The sequence below is a fragment of the Chlorocebus sabaeus genome, chromosome 8 (genome assembly GCF_047675955.1).
Source record: "Chlorocebus sabaeus isolate Y175 chromosome 8, mChlSab1.0.hap1, whole genome shotgun sequence".
Classification (NCBI taxonomy): domain Eukaryota; kingdom Metazoa; phylum Chordata; class Mammalia; order Primates; family Cercopithecidae; genus Chlorocebus; species Chlorocebus sabaeus.
Window position 1 is genome coordinate 17,011,839 of NC_132911.1, and position 21,775 is coordinate 17,033,613.

The 21,775-nt window shown below is 41.5% G+C and overlaps 1 protein-coding gene across 3 annotated transcripts in view; it reads left to right on the plus strand.

Annotated features, from left to right (window-relative positions):
• SLC7A2 (solute carrier family 7 member 2) overlaps nt 1–21,775 on the plus strand; it is a 74,570-nt gene that overhangs the window by 25,607 nt on the left and 27,188 nt on the right. For all 3 annotated transcript variants that reach the window (XM_007961734.3, XM_007961736.3, XM_007961735.3), the window contains one exon: nt 21,306–21,703. In XM_007961734.3, coding sequence (XP_007959925.1) covers nt 21,328–21,703 — 376 coding nt within the window. In that variant the 5' untranslated portion in view covers nt 21,306–21,327. The remainder of the gene's footprint in view (nt 1–21,305; nt 21,704–21,775) is intronic.

Below are 21,775 nucleotides of genomic sequence, written 5' to 3' on the forward strand. Positions count from 1 at the left end.
CAACACATAGGAATTATGGGAGCTACAATTCAAGATGAGATTTGGTTGGGGACACAGCCAAACCATATCAGCTTGGCCTTACTGGTCACAAGAAGCAGGGCTGAACCTGCATCCTGGGGTTGAGTAGATTGTGCACTTGTTTGTACCACCCTGATAAGTAGCCGAGAGCAGAGACTGGGGAGGATTCTTACTACATTTTATTACATTTTCTCAGAGAATATAATAGGGGATGCTGCTTGTCTTTAACATCTGCTTCTCAGATTTAGCTGGGCATCTACAAGAGCACCTGAAATAAAGACTAGGTCCTGTGTCTCCCCTGTAGCATACTAGGGTCAAATTCTAGCCAATAGCAAGTGAGGGAAAGCATCCTTTGTGACTTCTAGAAAGTGTAGTTTTAAAAAGGGCGTTGGCTGGGTACAGTGGCTCATCCTTGTAATCTCAAAACTTTGGGCAGCTGAGATATGAGGCTCACTTGAGCCTAGGAGTTTGGGACCAGCCTGGGCAACACGGTGAGACCCTATCTCTACAAAAAAATAAAAATAGTAGCTAGGCAAGGAGGGTGCCCCTGTATCCCTGCTACTTGGGAGGCTGAAGTGGGAGGATTGCTTGAGCCCAAGGAGTCAAGGCTGCGGTGACCCAGGATCACACCACTGCACTCCAACCAGGGTGACAGAGGGAGACCTTGTATCAAAAAATAAAAATAAAAACCTAGATGACGGGTTGAGAGGTGCAGCAAACCACTGTGGCACACGTATACCTGTGTAACAAACCTGCATATTCCGCACGTGTATCCCAGAAGGTAAATAAAAAAAAAAAGGAGGGAGAAAAAAAGAAAGAAAATGACCATACAGCCAAAAGTAATCTACAAATTCAGTGCAACTCCCATCAAAATGCCACCATCATTCTTCACAGAACTAGAAAAACCAATCCTAATAGAACCAAAAAAGAGCCCACATAGCCAAAGCAAGACTAAGCAAAAAGAACAAATCTGGAGTCATCACATTACCTGATTTCAAACTATACTGTAAGGCCATAGTCAGCAAAACAGCATGGTACTGGTATAAGAATAGCACACAGACCAGTGGAACAGAATAGAGAACCTAGAAACAAACCCAAATACTTACAGCCAACTGATCTTCAACAAAGCAAACATGGCATAAAGTGGGGGAAAGAACACCCTTTTCAACAAATGGTGCTGGGATAATTGGCTAGCTACATGTAGAAGAGTGAAACTGGATCCTCATCTCTCACCTTATACAAAAACCAGCTCAAGATGGATCAAAGACTTAAATCTAGGATCTGAAATCATAAAAATTCTAAAAGATAACATTGGTAAAACCCTTCCAGACATTGGCTTAGGCAAAGACTTCGTGACCAACAACCCAAAAGCAAATGCAACAAAAAGATAACTAGATGGACTTGATTAAACTAAAAAGCTTCTCCACAGCAAAAGAAATAATCAGCAGAATTAACAGACAACCCACAGAGTGGGAGAAAATTTTCACAATCTATACATCCGACGAAGGACTAATATCCAGAATCTACAAAGAACTCAAAGAAATCAACAAGAAAAAAAACAAATGATCTAATCAAAAAGTAGGCTAAGGACATGAATAGACAATTCTCAAGAAGATAAAATTCTCAGAAGATAAAATAATGGCCAATAATCATATGGAAAAATGTTCCACATCACTAATTATCAGGGAAATGCAAATCAAAACCGTCATGCAATACCACTTCACTCCTGCAAGAATGGCCAGAATCAAGAAATCAGAAAAGAACAGATGTTGGCATGGATGCAGTGGAAGGGGAATACTTTTACACTGTTGGTGGGAATGTAAACTAGTACAACCACTATGGAAAACAGTGTGGAGATTCCTTAAAGAATTAAAAGTAGATCTACCATTTGATCCAGAAATCCCACTACTAGGTATCTACCAAAGGAAAAGTCATTATATGAAAAAGATACTTGCACATGCATATTTATAGTAGCACAATTTGCAATTGCAAAAATATGGAATCAGCTCAAAAATCCCATCAGTGAACAAGTGGAGAAAGAAAATGTGAGATACACACACACACACACACACACACACACACGCCATGGAATACTACTCAGCCATAGACAGGAATGAAATAATGGTATTTGCAGCAACCTGGGTGGAATTGGATACTATCATTCTAAGTGAAGTAATTCAGGAATGGAAACCCTGACATTGTATGTTCTCAGTCACATGTGGGAGCTAAGCTGTGAGGACACAAAGGCATAAGAATGATACATTGGATTTTGGGGAATCAGAGGAAATGGTGGGGGGTGGTGAGGGATAAAAAACTACACACCGGGTACAGGGTACACTACTTGGGTGTTGCGTGCACCAGCTTCTCAGAAATCACTGCTGAAGAACTTATGTATTTATGTACATAGTTGTGACTTCTGCATCTAATCCTGATTTTTTTTTTAGCTTGCTTGTAGCAGGGATTAAAATACAGAACCACAGTATGCAATCAGGAACAAGTTCTTAGCATACTTGATGAATTTCCCTGTGCTCACTTGCTGCTTGTAGTGATAGCACTTTAACTTTTGGAAGTGGAGAAATTACCAAAAATTATTGACTGGGGCAAGGGTCAGGGATGACTCAGAGCTCAACTCTCTCCCTGCGTCTAGACAAAGTTGCAATCTAACACAGAACCATTTTTCCACGTTTCCCCCATTCTCTACATCACATCCTATCTAGTAAAAGGATCCTTTCAGCCCACCAGATTAGTTTGCCTTGACATTTTAACTTGAATAATGGGTTTCTTTCTGGTGTCTTAGAGATGTTGGGCTCTTCTTCTCCCTCATTAGAAGGCTTATCTTCATTATGGTTATTTCTCTACTTGAAGAAAATAGAGTGTTTAGAAGTCTTAGTTTTTAAAAAGGGGTTAACTGTGATCAGATGGATATGCTAATTTTCTTGCCTTTCGTAACCATTTCACTATGTATATTAAAACATCATGATGTAGACCTTAAATATATGCAATAAGAAACAAACTCTAGAATCTGAAACAAGAAAGTGGCCAAAAATCATAGTTGCAATTATTACTATTTGTTGTATTTTCTTTTTATTTCTCAACAAGTTATCTTTGCATTCACAGCAAGATGTCCTAGAAAAAGAACACTATACAGATACGGGTTTGGGTGTCTGAACAGTAGGAGTGGCGAGTCCTGAGGGAGTCACAGGTGATAATCCGGGAGGATTTGTTTGCTGGGGTTTTAATTTGACAATGAACTGGTTACTTTTAAATTATCATGGTAGAATCCTACGTGCCTTGACAGTGATTGGCTGTGTGTGAGTTTGCACTCAGGGTACATTGAGCAACTGGATGGTGCTAGAGAGGTAGATGATGAAATACTGTTACCAGCACATTCCTGCAAGCAGGATTTGTTGAAACCTCCCTGTGAAAGATTCTTAAACAAACTTGGTCTTTGTTGATGTAAGATAAATGAAATACAGAGGCTGAGTACTGAGAGTTTGAGAAGTTCAAAAAATTTACACAAGCTTTACTTTTTGGTAATATTCATAGAATGTTTGTCTTTTGATGATGGGGAAGTAATTTGCATATACCTTAGAACATTCCCTCATGACTAGCTAGTAGACTCAATCTCAATACCCTAGATTTTTAAAAAGCAGATTTCTAAATACCCAGAGAAAATATGAAGATAATTCTATGGACTGTAACCCTAAAAGGTGATACTTTTTGGCAAGAAGAAAAGACAAATACAATCAAAATCCTAATCTGATAATGAATGCTTAGAGTTAGGAACAAGAGGGGCGGATACCAGAAGGTTTCATTGTAGCTGCCATGGGAATTCATTTGAGGGATTCAGATTTAAAAGGTGGAAGAATAAAGTAAAAAGTATGGGTTTGTGAAAAATGGCAAAGAAATGTTTGATTGGAAGCTTGTGAAATAGGAAGGCAAACAAGAAAGGAGAAGCCTGGTGTGGTGGCAGCAGATGGAAGAGAAGGCAGAGCTCCCAAATCTCTGTTTTGCTTTTGTCTTTACAAGAAGAGGGGCCACCTTACTAGGAGAACAAGACAAATGATGGAAAGGGAACCTGAAGCCCGAGATGGTGAGAGAGAACCTCACTGTTAAAACTAGTTCACAATTTCAGGTCTGAATGAATTATATCTCATGATGTTGGAAGAATTTTTAGATGTGTGTGTGAAGTGAATAGAGATCATCTTGGAGATGCCCTGGAGTGTGAGAAAGAGACAAGAAGAAAGGAAGGAGGCAATTACCCTTATTTTCAGACTGGAAGCCAATGTTGGTGCTGGAAACCATGGATCAGGGAGCTGAAGACCATCCACCAAAAACAATTTAGCAGTGTGTGGTATCTAGTTGGAAAAGAAGTAGCTGATCTCCAGAAAGCATCATGAGTTCACTAAGAACACGTTACGCCTAACGAACTGCATGCCCTCTTTCTCCACGGTTATTATACTGGTGAATTTGGAAAGTTTAAACATAACGTATTAGGATTTCAGCAAAGCACTTAATGTATTGTGATAACCGTGGGATAAGTTGGAGAGAAATGCGGATTTCTAGTTGCTTGCATGATATATCCAGAGTGTTGATCAATGGGTCAATATCAACCTGAAGGGACATCTTGGTGGCATGCCATGGTACTCTGTCCTTGGCTCTGTCAGGTTTAACTATTTAAAATCGTTCATTTGGATTAGCATGGAAGACCTGCTTTTCAAATTTGCAGTGACACACAGGTAGGTAGGGTACTTAATGCATGATTGACAGACTTGGGTTATAATATGACGTCAAATATTATGAAACTTGCAATGCTGAATTTAGGTTTTAAAATAATCAGTGAAACAAAATGGAACCAAGAGGACCACATGATATAGAAATGTTTCAGAAAAAAGACCTGAGGGTTTTAGTTGACTACAAACCAAATATGAATCATTCGCTCCCTCATTCATTCATTGCACAAACGTTTACTCCTATCCATGTTTCAGTCACTGGGAAAACACTGGGGATGCGACAGATGAATAAATATAGACCTTGATTTCAAAAAACGAATAGTCTAAAGGAATATATTAATTTCGTAGGGTTACCATTCAAAGGTACCACAAACTGGGTAGCTTAAAATAACAAATAGTTTGTCTTACAGTTCTGGAAGCTTGAAGTCCAAACTCAAGGTGGCAGCTGGACTATCTGTGCTCCTTCTGAAACCTGCAGGGGAGGGTCCTTCCTTGCCTCTTCTAGCTTCTGGTCATGGCCATTCATCTTTGGCGTAACTTGGCTCACAGCCGCCTCACTGTAATTTCTGCCTCTGTCATCACATGACATTCTTCGTGTGTTTCACGTGGCATTTTCCTCTTCTTATAAGGACACCCCAGTCTTATTGGATTAGTGACTTAACTTGATAACGCCTGCAAAGACCCTGTTCCCCAGTAAGGTCACCAAATAAAGTACCAGGTTTTAGGACTTCAGTGTGTCTTTCTGGAAGGAGGACACAGTTCAATCCGTAACAAGGAATAAAATCCATCCTTATCCAAGTAGTTGACTAATTAGGATTTTTTTTAAGTAACATAAAAATACAGAGTGCTGTGAGAACAGGGTGACCTAATTTAGCTCAAGGGAGTATCGGGGTGATTGGGAGCTATCCAGGCGGAGAGGAGAAGGAGTCACTTTCCAGGAAGAAGAAACAATGTGCAGAAAGCACTGGGGCAGTCAGAGGCTTCGTGTTCTGAGGAAGTTAAAGGAGCCCAGGACAGCTCAAGTGGAGGAGGAGGAAGCAGAAGACAGCTGAGGAGATGGCGAGGAGCAGACCCAGCAGAGCTCCATACACTGTCGAAGTGGTTTTTGAGAACAAAGCAGAAAGAATTAACAGAAGTAGACAAAATGGAGGGCTATCGTAAGCTAATTGGGCTCTATATTTGCTTCCCTACGTATGGAACCTTTTGTGTTCTTGAGAGGGTTATATTTTAAACTAATGATTGTTTTCCAGTGTGGCCATTACACTTTTTTTGTTTATTTGTTTTTTTAGAGACAGGGTCTCACTCTGTTGCCCAGGCCGGAGTGCAGTGGCGTGATTATGGCTCACTGCAGCCTCTACCTCTTGGACTCAAGGGGTCCTCCCACTTGAGCCTCCCCACAGGGGGCTGGCACTACAGGTGCGCATCACCATGTCTGGCTAATTTTTGTAATTTTTGTAGCAATGGGGTTTTGCTCTGTCGTTCAGGCTGGTCTGGAACTTCTGGGGCAGTCAAAGGCTTAGAGTTCTCAGGAAGTTAACTCTGTCTGCCTCCGCCTCCCCAAGTGCTTGGATTACAGGTCTGAGCCACTGCCCCCTGGCCTGGTCGTTACACTTTGAATTAATATATTTATATGAGGGGAGAGAAATCTTGGGATGGTAGCTATTTGGAGTTACTTGAAGGAGAAGACTTTTCTTTATTCTTACGGCAGAGTTAGACTAATGAGTAAGATTATAGGAGGAGAGCTCCATGAAATAAAACCATTGAGAGCTGCATAAGGAGAAGACAGGATGTCCTTGAAGCTCGGGACTCTCTGGGCCCATTCAACATGGCTGCCTGCCAGGGATGAAAGGAATTCTGAAGTGAAAATGAGAGGGGACCGGTTTCCTCTAGGGTCCCCACAAAAGGATCCACTGGAGTTTCAAATGTGATGTTAAGATTTCTAAAATATATTTACATGTACTTTATAGTAAAAAATTAAGAGCATTATAAAGGCTTTAACATTGTGGTTAAAGAATGGGAGATTGTTAAATAATTGAAATTCATTTAAAAACCTTTGCAGAAGTATTTAGACACTTCTGCACTCTGTTTAGTAGCACTGGTTTTCCTTACACTCGGCCGCACTTGCAGTAATTGTCCTTAACCATACGTCTTGTGTACAGACCACCATCTCTTCCCCTTTCTTTTTTTTTTTTTTTTTTTTTTTGAGACGGAGTCTCACTCTGTCGCCCAGGCTGGAGTGCAGTGGCTGGATCTCAGCTCACTGCAAGCTCCGCCTCCCGGGTTTACGCCATTCTCCTGCCTCAGCCTCCCGAATAGCTGGGACTACAGGTGCCTGCCACCACACCCAGCTAGTTTTTTTGTACTTTTTAGTAGAGATGGGGTTTCACCGTGTTCGCCAGGATGGTCTCGATCTCTTGACCCCGTGATCCACCTGTCTCGGCCTCCCAAAGTGCTGGGATTACAGGCTTGAGCCACCGCGCTCGGCCTCTTCCCTTTTCTTAATGTTCTCTCTGCTGCCCTTAGTTGACTTGTTCTGTCAAGCTCATTTTTAGTGCTCAATTGCCAGTCATTTACAGCGAGCTAAATCAATCCTATTTAGAAGTGATGGTATATAAATGTGTACTTTCAGGTTTTCACCAGACAAGCAGTTTTCCCTTCATTGGGGGTGAGGGGAGCAAGAGGACACATTGTATAAGCAAGTGTCAGTCCTACCCAAGTGCCATGGGACTCGGTCTCCACAAAGGGACATTTCCTTTGTTTTTGTTTTTGGCGGTGGTTGTTTGTTTTTTTTGAGAGATGGAGTCTCGCTCTGTCGCCCAGGCTGGAGTGCAGTGACATGATCTCCGCCCACTCCACCTCCCGGGTTCAAGTGATTCTCCCGCCTCAGCCTCTCGATTAGCTGGGATTATATGCGCCCGCCACCATGCCCGGCTAATTTTTGTATTTTTAGTAATGATGGCACTTCACCATGTTAGCCAAGCTGGTCTTGAACTCCTGACCTCGAGTGATCCGCCTGCCTTGGCCTACCAGCATGCTGGGATTACAGGTATGAGTCACCGCGCCTGGCCTAGAGGGACATTTTCAAAGAAGCTGCGGAAAGTCCCTTGAAAAGGAGTTTCAACCTTCCTTTGTGTTAGGTTGGTGGGTACAGAAGTAATTGCTGTTTTGCCATTAAAAGCAGTAGCAAAAACCATGATTACTTTTGCACCAACCTAATACCTCTTGAAGGAGACCCCATTTGCATTCAACACCAGCACTTCTCTATACCCCCTTGTCTCTCCTGCCGGCTTCTCTTGGCAGGTGGATGAGCGGGAGGTTCTCATTTTTCAGGCTGCTGGCTTTTTCCCTGCCTCCCACCGCGTGTTACATAAATCAGCTTAGTTTCTTAACTTTAATTTTCTACATTTCCCAACCCACCCCTGCTGCTTCTTTGAGTCAGAAGGAAAGCTCAGGAGCTGACAGAGGACAAGAAAGAACCTTCTTGCTGTGTCCATGCAGTAGCTCAGACGGCCTGGGAGCCGGGACAGAGGGAGAGGGCAAGGGGGCCAGGTGGGGGCAGCTGGATACACGCAGTTCAGTCAAAACATGTTCACCTTTGCATGGACCAGAAGGCTCATGTGCTATGGGTAGTAGGAGGACAAACTGGGCTACAGTACTCGTTGGAGAATAGCACCATGCAGGGCTAGAAGGCTGGACTGGGGGGATGGTTTGGAAACCAGCTAACTTGCTGAAGTTAGTTGGCAGAAGACAGATTACATACAAGTGTGAGTAAATAGATTTTTTTTTGTTTTTGAGACAGAGTCTCTCTCTGATGTCCAGGCCAGCGTGTGGTGGCGCAATCTCGACTCACTGCAACCTGTGTCTCCTAGGTTCATGCGTTTCTCCTGCCTCAGCCTCTTGAATAGCTGGGACTACAGGCACATGCCACCATGCCCAGCTAATTTTTGGACTTTTAGTAGAGATGGGTTTCGGCATGTTGGTCAGGCTGGTCTTGAACTCCTGACCTCAAGTGATCCTCCCTCCTTGGCCTCCCAAAGTGCTGGGATTACAGGCGTGAGCTACTGCACCCAGCGAGTAAATAGATTCAAAGCCTTAAAACTGAAATCTCATTCTTTATATAATATTTAAATTTAATAAGAATTAATTGTTATTTTAAAGTATGCTGATATTTCTAAATATTTCTAAGCATATTTAAAATGAAGGAAGCCAAACTCATTTACAAATCTCCATACAGTGTGGTTTCAAATGTTTGCTTCCTCTTCTGGGTGCCTTTGAAAGTCAGGGCTGGGAAATAACAGGGCTTCCTGGAAACGGTATAATTCAGAGCCTAAGGTAGGATCTCTCTCTCTTTCTCTGCATCTTAGTGCTGAAAATCCTGAAAGTCAGATGAGACGGCTCTTTATAAAGAAGCAGCAAGAGTGGAGAGGAAGGGAGTTTATCTCTTTTCTTACAGTCTTCTTATTTGAAAATACTGCAGCTGTACAATGGCCATATACTGTATATAATATAAGGCCACTATAAAGGTTTTAGAGGACAGAAAAGTTATAGTTTAAGTTTTGTTTTGGGGTAACAAAAGATTAAAAATTTGTGCTGTTAAAAAGAAGTTTGAGAAACTCTGGGTATGATATTTGTGTATATGGATGTATTTTTAAAATTTTTGCTTAGATTGCAGGGCTTGCAATGGTTTTTATGAATTATATTCTTTGTAAAAGCTACTTTTCACACTTTATTTGAATATTTTAAAATTCCTGTATGATCAATGATTCCAAAATAGTTTTTATATTTATGAGATGGTTTGAATTTTAAATTTTATAGTAATTAAGCTATTATTATTCAGAATTAAAAATCAAAATACATGTTTCCAGGAATTTCTGATTAAGACTTTATAGACTAAAATGATTATTTTAAGGGTTTTTCTTTTTCCTGTTTATCAGGGAAATAACTATAGTTGCTGCTAAATATTTATGCAAAAATTCAAGATGTTTTTCCAAGGAAGGAATTGTTTCAAATAAAGTAACAAAGAGGAAAATTTGGACTTCTAATTGAGTTTAAGAAGTGAATGATTAAATAAATTATCGAAATTTCAAAATGAGTCTTAAAGATTATGGATATTTCTTAGTTAATAAAAAAACGTGGCCGAGGGCAGTGGCTCACGCCTGTAATCCTAGCACTTTGGGAGGCTGAAGTGGGCGGATCACCTGAGGTCAGGAGTTCGAGATCAGCCTGGCCAACATGGTGAAACCCCATCTCTACTAAAAACACTACAAAAATTAGCCTGACATGGTGGCAGGTGCCTGTTATCCCAGCTACTTAGGAGGCTGAGGTAGAATCACTTGAACCCAGGAGGCAGAGGTTGGAGTGAGCTGAGATCACGCCGCTGCGCTCCAGGCTAGGCAACAGAGTAAGACTCCATCTTAGAAACAAACAAACAAACAACAGCGCGCGCGCGCACACACACACACACACACACACACACACACAGAAAAAACCCAGCAATTCTAGAGTGGAATAATGACTGAAGAATCAGATTAGTCATGGCTTTCCCCAGGAAAGAGTCCCTGCTGCTCCCTGACCCCAATCCCAGTGTGAGCATGGAGTCCCTCCTTTGTGTCCCCAGTAGTACCCTGGATTTCCTTTACCCACAGACATCCAGCTTTACGGTAATGGCCAGTTTACTTTACTACCTGTATCCCCTTGCCTCCTGGAATTTTGTTTTGAAATTGCATTTAGATTATTTTTTTTCTTTTTTTGAAATGTCTAAGACTTGATCTTTTAGAGGAACTGACAGTTTGTTGAACAGTTGATAAGTTGAATTCAGTCTACATAGTAATATAAAATTTAAAGCAAAGTCTGGAGAAAACTTAATTGGAGAAATTGTTTACATTTATGGCATATTAATAAGTAGAATAGAAATGTGATAAGCATATCAGTCTTCAGTTTTAAGGACCACATTCTTTCCAGTTGTTTTAATGTTTTCAGTTGTTCTTGGTTTGCATGTTCTGGATAGAAATTTTAGAGGCTCTCAATCATGAAGAACCAGCACCCTTTTCATTGCTTTCTCTGAGCACACAATGGGAGTATTTTATTCAGATTTATTTGAAGCCAGTATGAACTTGCAAACTTCTCTGAGCCAATAGCAGCATTTCAACAATCTATCGAGAAGCTGACGATAAAAATCTATGCTCATGCGTTGTTGCTATGTTTTAAGAAGAACCAAATCAGAATGTGGTTTTCAAAATTCAAAATATAGTTTCAAAAGTGACCATTTCGTTTCAATAACTTTTCAACAAAACCGTAAATCCCAACACAGTATCCCTCTAAATTTCTTGAACTAAAAATGAATGTGACATCTGGTTAAATTCCGTTTCTGCCACAGTTGAAGGAAAGAATTTTGCCTAGCATTGAGACAAAAGTGGTTGAATTCTAACAATTAATTAAATTAGGTAACTTTTACAGGGTGGGTGCAGGGTGGTGATTTGAAAGGGATGCACTTTGGCTCTGTTTGGAAAGAGAATAATTAGAGGAAACCAGAGTGTTCTAAAGTATTTCTCAGCTCTTTGCTTTTAGACAAAAAGCTTTCTTATACTCCACTACCCTCCTGGTCCGTGCACATACTTCTGGCATCTTTGATCTGAAAGTCAGCTACTAATCCAGAGAAAAGTGAAGCTCGCTTCCCAAACACAGGCTATTTAATTTTTAGTTCCGGAGTACATGTGCAGGATGGGCAGGTTTGTTCCATATGTAAACGTGTGTCTTGGTGGTTTGCTGCACCTACTAACCCATCACCTAGGTATTAAGTCCCACATACATCAGCAGTTTATCCTGATGTTCTCCCTCCCCTCACACCACCCCCTGACAGGCCCCAGTGTGTGTTGTTCCCCTCCCTGTGTCCATGTGTTCCCATTGCTCAGCTCCCACTTATAAGTGAAAACATGTGCTGTTTGATTTTCTGTTCCTGCATTAATTTGCTGAGGATCATGGCTTCCAGCTTCATCCGTGTCCCTGCAAAGCACATGATCTCGTTCCTTTTGATGGCTGCATAGTATTCCATAGTGTATATATACCACATTTTCTGTATCCAGTCTATTATTGATGGGCACAGGCTATTTAAAAAGGGCAGCAGGAACATGGTTCCATCCAGGTCTTCAGGATTTCCTTGGCATCCTTGAGTTATCTCTAATTTATGTGGACAGTGGATTCAAAGTGGAATTAAGGTAATACTGAGCGGTTTGCTTTTTAAACAACAGTTGTGCTCATCTTCTTAAACAGTTTCTCTGGGAAGTGGTTACCCGTTTGTAAGGATGAGCAGTTTGGACCTCTGTCATCACAGCGGATAACCACCCTGATATTCAACAGCATTTAGAGGAGGATCACTGAATTGTGGCAAGAGTTGATGGACAGTGTCAAAGACTTAGAGATGAATCTTCAGTAAGCTAGAAAACCCACTCATGTAAACTCACTCGTTTACTTTGTTCCATGAAAATATGCCAAATATTACTCTGTTTGGAATTCTGACAATTCAAGGAGCTCGCTGTGGAAATTTTAGTTGTATTCTAGAGGCATATATTTAAAGTCTGTATGTGTTTGCTTTTTCAGTTTTAGAACAGGCATGCAAGCTTCAAATGGAAAAAAAAACACAAAGACAAAACAGAACCCTCCTTGCACAGAGTTATACTGAAGTCAATCTGACATAATTTGTTGATTCTCTGTTATCTGTAAACTATATGACATGTAAAGTTAACGTTTTAACTTTGGAGTGAAATAGGAGCTCAATAGTCTACCACCCAGCTTACAAATCCATGTGTCCCTTCCCACTCATCCTCTTCCTTGACTCTCAAGGTGGAAAAGCTAAGCTCTGTTGTCCACCCGTATCTCTTTACCCTACCGCCCTTCCCCTAGAGCAGCTCAGAGTCCCTTGTGCCTAGATTATTCCAGTAGCCTGTTTAGCTTTTTCCTTATCTCCTGTCTTGATCTTTCTCATCCCCTGTTTATGATAACAGTCAGAATGGTGTTGCTCAAATTCTACGTCTGACTTAAAGTTCTCAGTGATTTCCTACTGCCCCCAGGGTCAACTTCAAGCTCCTTGCACAGCCTCGGGACCCTTCTGCTTAGCCCTGCTTACCTCTGGCTTCCCCATCCCTAAGCTCTATGTGGACTGAACTTCTCTCTACTCCCTTACTCTTGCCGGGAACACCCTCTGCTTAGAACACTTGTGTCCCCACCACCCGCTTCCGCCCTCCTTCTCACTGAGCTTTCAGATGGCTAAATTTAACTCATCCAAACATAGCTGTCTCCAGGAAGGCCTCTCTAACTACCTGAATCCCTGTCACAGTCAGAGTGAGGAGCCCTTGCAGTGCTCTGCCTCCCGTATGCACAAGCATAGCTGTCTCATATTGCAGTGGCCATCATGTGTGTGCCTGTGCAACTGCGGGTGGCACGAGGGAAGAATTGGGGCAGCCTATTTATGGTTGTTTCAGGGCCTGATAGGGTGCCTCAAGTATTTGGGGGAACGAATAAAGTAGTGGAAGTATTTATAAGAAATTTACATTTTTGGCCGGGCGCGGTGGCTCACGCCTGTAATCCCAGCACTTTGGAAGGCCAAGACAGGTGGATCACTTGAGGTAGGGAGTTCGAAACCAGCCTGGCCAACATGGTGAAACCCTGTCTCTGCTAAAATACAAAAATTAGCTGAGTGTGGTGGCGGGTGCCTGTAGTCCCAGCTACTTGGGAGGCTGAGGCAGGAGAATCGCTTGAACTCGGGAGGCGGAGGTGGCAGTGAGCCAAGATCACGCCACTGCGCTCCAGCCTGAGTGAAAGAGGGAGACTCCATCTCAAAAAAATTTTTTTTTTTACATTTTTTAACAAAAGATAACCCACTAACATTCAAGTCTTAAGTGTCGTAGAGACTTCTCTGATTGAGGAATTTTTAAAAACCTTCTCCAATATGGTAAAATATTCCCAATGCTTCCCTGGATATCCTCTCCTCCATTAGGTGAATTATCGCTCTGCCACTAGCTTACTTCTATAATTCATTGGCCAAAAAAAAAAAAAATTTTTAAATGTTTTTAGTAAGTACTGTAGAGCCCTTGTTTCCTATTCCTGGGGCCTTAACTAGCTCTTACATGCTCCTCATTCCAATAGTGGGCATTGGGAGAAATGGCGTTACCCATAATCCAGATTGGTTGTGTGTATATCTAGAAAGAAAAGATTTTCTAGCCAGGTGCAGTGGCTCACGCTTGTAACCCCAGCACATTGGGAGGTCAAGGAAGGAGGATCACTTGAGGTCAGGAGTTCGAGATCAGCCTGGCCAACATGACGAAAACCTGTCTCTACCAAAAATACAAAAAAAAAAAAAAAAAAAAAAAAGCTAGGTGTGGTGGTGGGTGCCTGTAACTACTTGGGAGGCTGAGGCAGGAGAATCACTTGAACCCGGGAGGCAGAGGTTGCAGTGAGCCAAGATTGTATCACTGCACTCCAGCCTCCGCCCCCTCCCCCACCGCCCGCAAAAAAAAAAAAAAAGAAAAGAAAAGAAAAAAAAATTCTACCTTATGTCAAGCTATTTTTTTCAAGGAGAGAGTACATACATCTGTGGGTAAAGGGCAGAACTAATGCAGGTTAAACACTTTAAGTACCGTATTGGAAAGTGAACACATTTGAGTTATTCTACCATGGAAACCACGTTTTGGAAAGAAGAGGAATTCTCAGGAAATGTAGCAGAAATGGCAGTGGGAGTAGAGTGGGGTGAAGCAGGCTCACTCAGTACCATCTTGACCTTCGCCAGTAGCTTCTGGTTTCAAGGAACAGAGACCACTCTAAATAGCTGAAGTGCACAGGAGGTGTGTCCAAACCATGTCAGGGAATCTCGCGCACACAGCATTAGAAGCGCAGCAAGACCTGGGGGGACAGAAAAGCTCCCCAGGCTCGTCTTTCCCTGCCTTCCTGCTAGGGCAGCTGCCTTTCCCAACTCTGCCCTACTCTGAATGACCATGGTATGGCTTGTTGTATTTATTTATTTGTTTTCAGATGGAGTCTCGCTCTGTCACCCAGGCTGGAGTGCGGTGGCATGATTCTCACTGCAACCTCTGCCTCCCGGGTTCTAGCAATTCTCCTGCCTTAGCCTCCCGAGTAGCTGGGACTACAGGCACGCGATACCATGCCTGGCTAATTTTTGTGTTTTTAGTAGAGATGGGGTTTCACCATATTGGTCAGGCTGATCTCAAACTCCTGACCTCAAGTGCTCCTCAAGCCTCCCACAGTGCTGGGATTACAGGCATGAGCCACTGTGCCCAGTCCCCTCTGTATGGCTTCTACTGCCAGCTTGTGGGTTTCTGCACCTTGTCAAGCTGGTCCCCAGTGTGTGTGACTTCAGCCTGCCCTGGACCATTTGACCGACTCGGTTATTTTGTGCTTAAGAGCTTCAAGAACATCTAATTGAGCATTCCCAGCCTTCGACTGTTTAACCCTGAGTCAGGTGTCTCTCTGGTCCAGTGATCTGTGGCTTGGGGGTGTGAAGACAGTGCTGTGGGGAGGGTAGGAGGCAGTGGTGGAATCCCAGGTAAGGTAAAAAATTAAGGAAAGGGCCATTCCTCGTGTTTGCAATGGCACATAGAAGATGACAGGTCCTAGCAGCTTGGGGAGAGGGAACAGGTTGTACCCACTGTCAGTCAGAGTGACATACTAGCCAAAGATTGCTGAAGACCTTATGGGCATGGGCATCTGCCTGGTGCCCAAGCCTGCCACCGAGCTCTGGTCGGGAACGCAGAGTGCTGACTGGGCAGGGACTCTGGTTACCAAGGTGCCAAGGGCTTTGCCTTCTTCAATTTTTGCTGCTTCTGTTCCCCAGGCCTAAACACAAAAGTCAGATGCTTCATTTAATTTTTTTTTCTGCATCTCTTTGAGCTAACTACGTATGCCTTACTCCCACTGTAATGTCGCTTTTACTAAGTGAAATGGAGTCACATGTTTGGAAGCACCAGCTGTCTTTACATAGACTTCCCAGAATTCTCTATCAGTCCTTTATTTGTTGAATGTCTTTAGGAAAAATGCTTGCCTGTGTCTGGATTCTATATCAGAAAATTTGAAATAATATGTTTTTAGTCTAACTTCCTGGCAGTACTGATTTGGTAAAAAAGGGGAGAAAATATCAGTGTTATTACTACAGTGGTTGTAACTTTGCAGTGGCTTCAGTTGTGTTTTTCGTTTTTACCTCTGTCTACACTCGCATACATTTCTCTGGAGAAAACTCTGGAAGAAGAAATTGTTCAGAAAACTTGATTTGGAGAAAAGATAAGTTTTAGACCCAATAAAAGTGAAGTGAATATGGAAGAGTGTTCTTTGTTTTTCCAGAAAAATTCAGGCTTAAGTGTTGAATGCAAAGGTTTGTGGTTTCTGTTTTTGCTAATCAAGGCTGAACAGTTACCACTTGTGATAGTCTTTTATCCTACATTATACTTTTGATGAATTTTTAAAGAAATTAATCTCTCAAAACTTAGCAAAAAGAATAAAAGTCAATAAATCCATGATATTATGGCTATATCTTTTCCCTTTACTACATTATTTAACCCACATTATAATTTGAAAATTTATCTTGGATCTTTAACGTTGTAGAAACGTTGGGTTTGGAGATTGCAAAATAAAAAAGATCTAGGGCAAAAACAATGCAGTAAAGATCCCTACTTATCTGTGTGATGTAATTACTTTTTTTCCCATCAGTCCCAAAACAGAAAGAGCAGACGTCTCACCATGAAACTAGCAAATGGAATGAAGAAAGAAAAAATTCGTTATAATTTGGACAAACTAATCTGTTGAGGCTTTATTGGAACACCTGCCCCACTGGCTAGCGACAGCTAGTTTCTCCTGTAAGATTTATTGTCAGGGCCTGGCATACTGATATAGAAGATTAAGTTTGAAATGTCAACCTTTACCTAGGGGAGGAAGGGAAAGGTTCATTTCTAAGTGACTCTATGCAACATCAAACTTTTGAACTACAGTGAGAATCCAGGATCAACTTGTGACTATGACTGGCAGATTTGAAAAGATTTCTGGGGGTCGTTGAAAGGAAGTTTGCTCTGTTAATGTCCTCAGGGTTAGGGATTTACTAGACCTCAAATTCTGTACTGTCAAGTTGATGGCCTGGGCTGAAGAAGTTTTAGAAGGAGGTAATTTCAAGTTGCTGAGGAAGGAATTTAGCTTTTTGGCAAGAATTAATAGGGCTTTATCAAGGAACAAGGTGCCTAGAAATGGTCATACTTAAGTTTGGGGCAGAATGGGGGTGGGGGCTAAGAACGATCCACATGTATCATTAGGCTCATGAAAATCATTCAGAGATTTTCTGCAGCACAGCATATTGCTAGTTCCTTCCAGCCCTCCCTTTGCTAATTCTGTTTTCTGATCTAAGCTAATATGCACATACTTGTCTTCCTCAAGAGACGCCACTGTCTCAGCAATTAATAAAATACTTGCTTATCGAAGAAAGATATATATTTCTGGGATTGCCAGAATCACTTGTGACCTCATAGGGATATTGATTAGAGCCTTATATTCTAAGGCCAAGGATATGGGTGTGAGTTTTGTACGGGCCTGTTCCCAAAATCTGCATCATTTTTCTTCTGCTACATGCATGTAGGTTTCTTATTAAATACGAGTCCCTGGTCACAGTAGCAATAACTGACAGTGGTTCCAACGGTGCAGATCATGTGCTTCTGGAAAAACCAAGTCTGTGCCCTCCAGAGTAAAGGAATCACCTCCAAAACCCCTGCATGTTATCTCTGCATTTGTATTTGTTGTATAAGTGGGAGGGGTGTTTTTTCTTGGGCAGTGAAAGTCCTCTGTAAAAATGAGAGTAAGATGGTCATAACCATTTCACAGAGGGAGCTTATCTTTTTTTTATTTTTTGAGACGGAATCTGGCTCTGTTGCCCAGCCTAGAGTGCAGTGGCCGATCTCAGCTCACTGCAAGCTCCACCTCCCAGGTTTACGCCATTCTCCTGCCTCAGCCTCCCGAGTAGCTGGGACTACAGGCGCTCGCCACCTCGCCCGGCTAGTTTTTTTTGTATTTTTTAGTAGAGACGGGGTTTCACCGTGTTAGCCAGGATGGTCTCGATCTCCTGACCTCGTGATCCGCCCGTCTTGGCTTCCCAAAGTGCTGGGATTACAGGCTTGAGCCACCGCGCCTGGCCCGGGAGCTTATCTTTTTTTAAATGTTGAATAAGTTATAAAAACTTCAAAACTATGTACATACCACATTATATCACTAATATTAGACACAAATTTTTTTCTCTTTCTCTTGTTGCCACACTGCTTTCATATATCAGTGTGTCTCGACAAAAGCGTATTTTACAAAAGTACGAGATTCACTTTCTTCATCTACGAAGCACTGCATGATACACCTGCTAGAACTCAATAAATGTTTGTTTAATAGTGACTCATTAAATTGACCCAATATGTTTGTTCCTTACTTTTCTCCCATCCCATTATAGTCCTACAAAGTTAGTTCTGTGTTGTGGCTTTTGCAATCCGTGTTTTACCAGGCTGTGCGTAGTTGAGATTGTTTGCAGAGGACATTGAGTAACCTGCCAGTTCTGAGAAGTTTCTGACGTATGCTTTTCTAATTACTCAAAAGCAAATGAATGCTTGACAAATGGGATCGTTGTCTTTTTTACCTAGAGCAACATAGAAAACCTGACTACACATAAAATATTTTTCATCTTTAATGGGAAAGAAGTATTTTGCCTACACAGACCTCCCCCCAACTCCTCCAAAAAAGAAAAAAAAATAGGAAAGAATCAGTAGAAATCATATCTTATCTGATTAAAGCTGTGCATTTCTATAAGCAGTCCTGCTTCCTGTATAATCTGGAGTAAATTAAATTCAATTTCATATTGAAGAGATGACCATCACTAATTTATTCATTTTGGCTAACTTAATAATAAAAGCTTTTACTGTTTTAACGTTTTCAAAGGTTTGTTTTCAAAGGAGGTCGACTTGCTTATTCTTTTCTTTTTATGCTGTTTTTTCTTTAGAAATTTCACAAAAGCATCATAATGATAGTACCAGGAAAAAAGGATTTGAAAAAAAGTTTACCCACAATCCTGTTAACCCTCGAATCTTTCCTTGGTTTTCCTTGCTTCCTTCCAGATCCTTTCTCTTTAAATATGCAATAGTTGTAGAATTTATGTCTTTTACTCATAAAAGTCAAGGTTAATTCAGTCCTCCACCATAGGCATGTTTTATCTGGTTAAATGACAAATGGATATGCTGCACTTTGTTTATCAGTTGTGTTCCCAAAGTTGTATATGACATGTTCCATTTTCACGTGATCTTAAATCATTAATGAACTTCAGTGTGTCTTTGTTTCTGAGCACTTTTCAGTTGGCCGTGGTCCCTAATCCTTGGTCTTTGTGCATCTCTGTATAAAAATGCTTAAATATTACAGAAGCTCAGCATTTAGTAACTACCTTTCCCATCCCTCCTGACCCCCTCGGTTGGCCTTTATGTAACTTCCACTTTTTACTTCTCAATTCTTTTTAAGCAGAACACTTATCTTCTAGCTATATGAGAAAGGGATATTTAAGGGTTAGCCAGTGGTAGAAATTGATACACATTTGATTTATGGAAGTGTTGATAGTTTTGACTTTGAAAACCTGACTATTGGTAAAACTGGAGATGTCAACATATTTGCAGATTTTCCCACAAGCGTTTGTGAAGTGTCACGCTTTGGCACTCTGTCGGGTGGCACAGAAGATACTGAAGATGTGTAAAAGTTTATTTTTATCATCGAGGAATGTGTCACCTATTTTTTTATTTCTCCTTAGGCTTTTCTTCATGTTCTTTGACTTACCTGCTTTCACTATTGGAAGCTTGTATTTATATTTATATTGATGTGTGGATAATGTTCCTCAGTTATTTCCTAATCTGCTAAGTTATATGTTTTGGTAGACAATTGCATGTACAGCTCTTTCATTTTTAATATTTCTTTTGCATATAAGTTGTACATATTCATTGGAGACAAATTAGAAATAGGTATTAGCAATATAATATATGAAATACAGAGATGAACCCATCTTCTAAATATAATTACTCTTAATATTTTGATATGTTTTGCTTTAAGCCTTTTTACTATAATATATGCCTATGTATTTTTTCTTAACTAATATTCTTATCTTGTTTTGTAACCTGATGTTTTTTCAGTGTTAAATTGTTTAGGCTTGCAGGAGGTAGGGAGTGTGACTTTTTGTCTACTTTATTCATTCCATTTTTAAAAGAACGTAGAATAATATTTGGCATGGACTTTGGACTTATTTATTTAGAAATCTGAAATATAATAAGCTTGTGTATTTTAGTACAAATTCATACTTAAAGCGTGGTTGAATGGCAGTTTTAGATTTCAGCAAACTTTGAGAGGTGATTTTTTAAAAATTCTAAAAAGTTCACATCTGCTTCACATTCATTATTTAAAATGAAAACAGAGAAGCTCACACATGCTTGATAAATCCGGAGAATACGAAATGATTAAGTTTTTATGTGCTTTTAGACGATAGCTAAGTCCTGTAAGGCTAGAGACCCCATCTATGTAAGACATCATTCTACACATATTCCCAGCACAATTCCTGGTATTTAGTAAGGCCTGAAAAATCTGGGCCAGGCATGGTGGTTCATGCCTGTAATCCCAGCACTTTGGGAGGCCAAGGAAGTAGGATTGCATGAGTCCGTGAATTCAAGACCAGTATGGGCAACATAGTGAGACCCCATCTCTACAGAAAATAAAAAAGTTACCTGAGCATGGTGGCACATGCCTGTGGACCCAGCTACTCAGTAGACTAAGGCGGGAGGATTGATTGAGCCCAGGAAGTTAAGACTTCAGTGAGGTATGATCACGCTACTGTGCTCCAGTCTGGCTGACAGAGTGAGACCCTGTCACACACACAAAAGAAAGAACCTGAGTTAAATGGATAGTTGAAGTACAGAGGGACGGAACCTAAAAGATGAGGCAATTCACTCCCTTCCTTGTAGTGACAGCAAAATTAGCCATCTCTTGAAATATATTTCTATCAACATATCCTTTGAAAATTTTTAGCTTGGACATGGTGGCTCACACCCATAATCCCGAGGCTGAGCTACTCCAGAGGCTGAGGTGGGAGGACTGTTTGAGCCTAGGAGGTTGAGGCTGCAGTGAGCCAAGATTGTGCCACTGCCCTCCAGCCTGGGCAGCAGAGTGAGATCCTGTCTCCAAACAAAAACAAAAACACGAAATTATAATATGCGAACAAGAATGGCAAATCTTTTTAATCACCCAAGGCTGCTATATTCCTTTGCTTGCCACATAAGCCATTTATTGCAGTCTCTTATAAACGGACATGCATCTACAGGAAATTGAACTACAGGAAATTCGAGGCTCTGGTTATTAAACCTTCCTTCTGACTGCTCTGGGTCACTGCATCTCTTCTAACAAGTGAAACGCACACACAGCCTCGCTCTAATTGTGCCTGGAAGCTGGGTCACCAAAGGGAGGGGTGATGATTCCAGATCAGCTTCTAACCTCCTCCCTTCTGCTCAGGTTGCCTTCATCAGACGTCAGAATGATTCCCTGCAGAGCCGCGCTGACCTTTGCCCGATGTCTGATCCGGAGAAAAATCGTGACCCTGGACAATCTAGAAGATACTAAATTATGCCGCTGCTTATCCACCATGGACCTCATTGCCCTGGGCGTTGGAAGCACCCTTGGTGCTGGGGTTTACGTCCTCGCTGGGGAGGTGGCCAAGGCAGACTCGGGCCCCAGCATCGTGGTGTCCTTCCTCATTGCTGCCCTGGCTTCGGTGATGGCTGGCCTCTGCTATGCTGAATTTGGGGCCCGTGTCCCCAAGACGGGGTCTGCATATTTGTACACCTATGTGACTGTCGGAGAGCTGTGGGCCTTCATCACTGGCTGGAATCTCATTTTATCCTATGTGATAGGTATGTTTCAAAAAGAAGTCTTAACATGTGGAATGGAAGAATTCGCAGCCCTCTGTCACAGCCCTTAGGTTC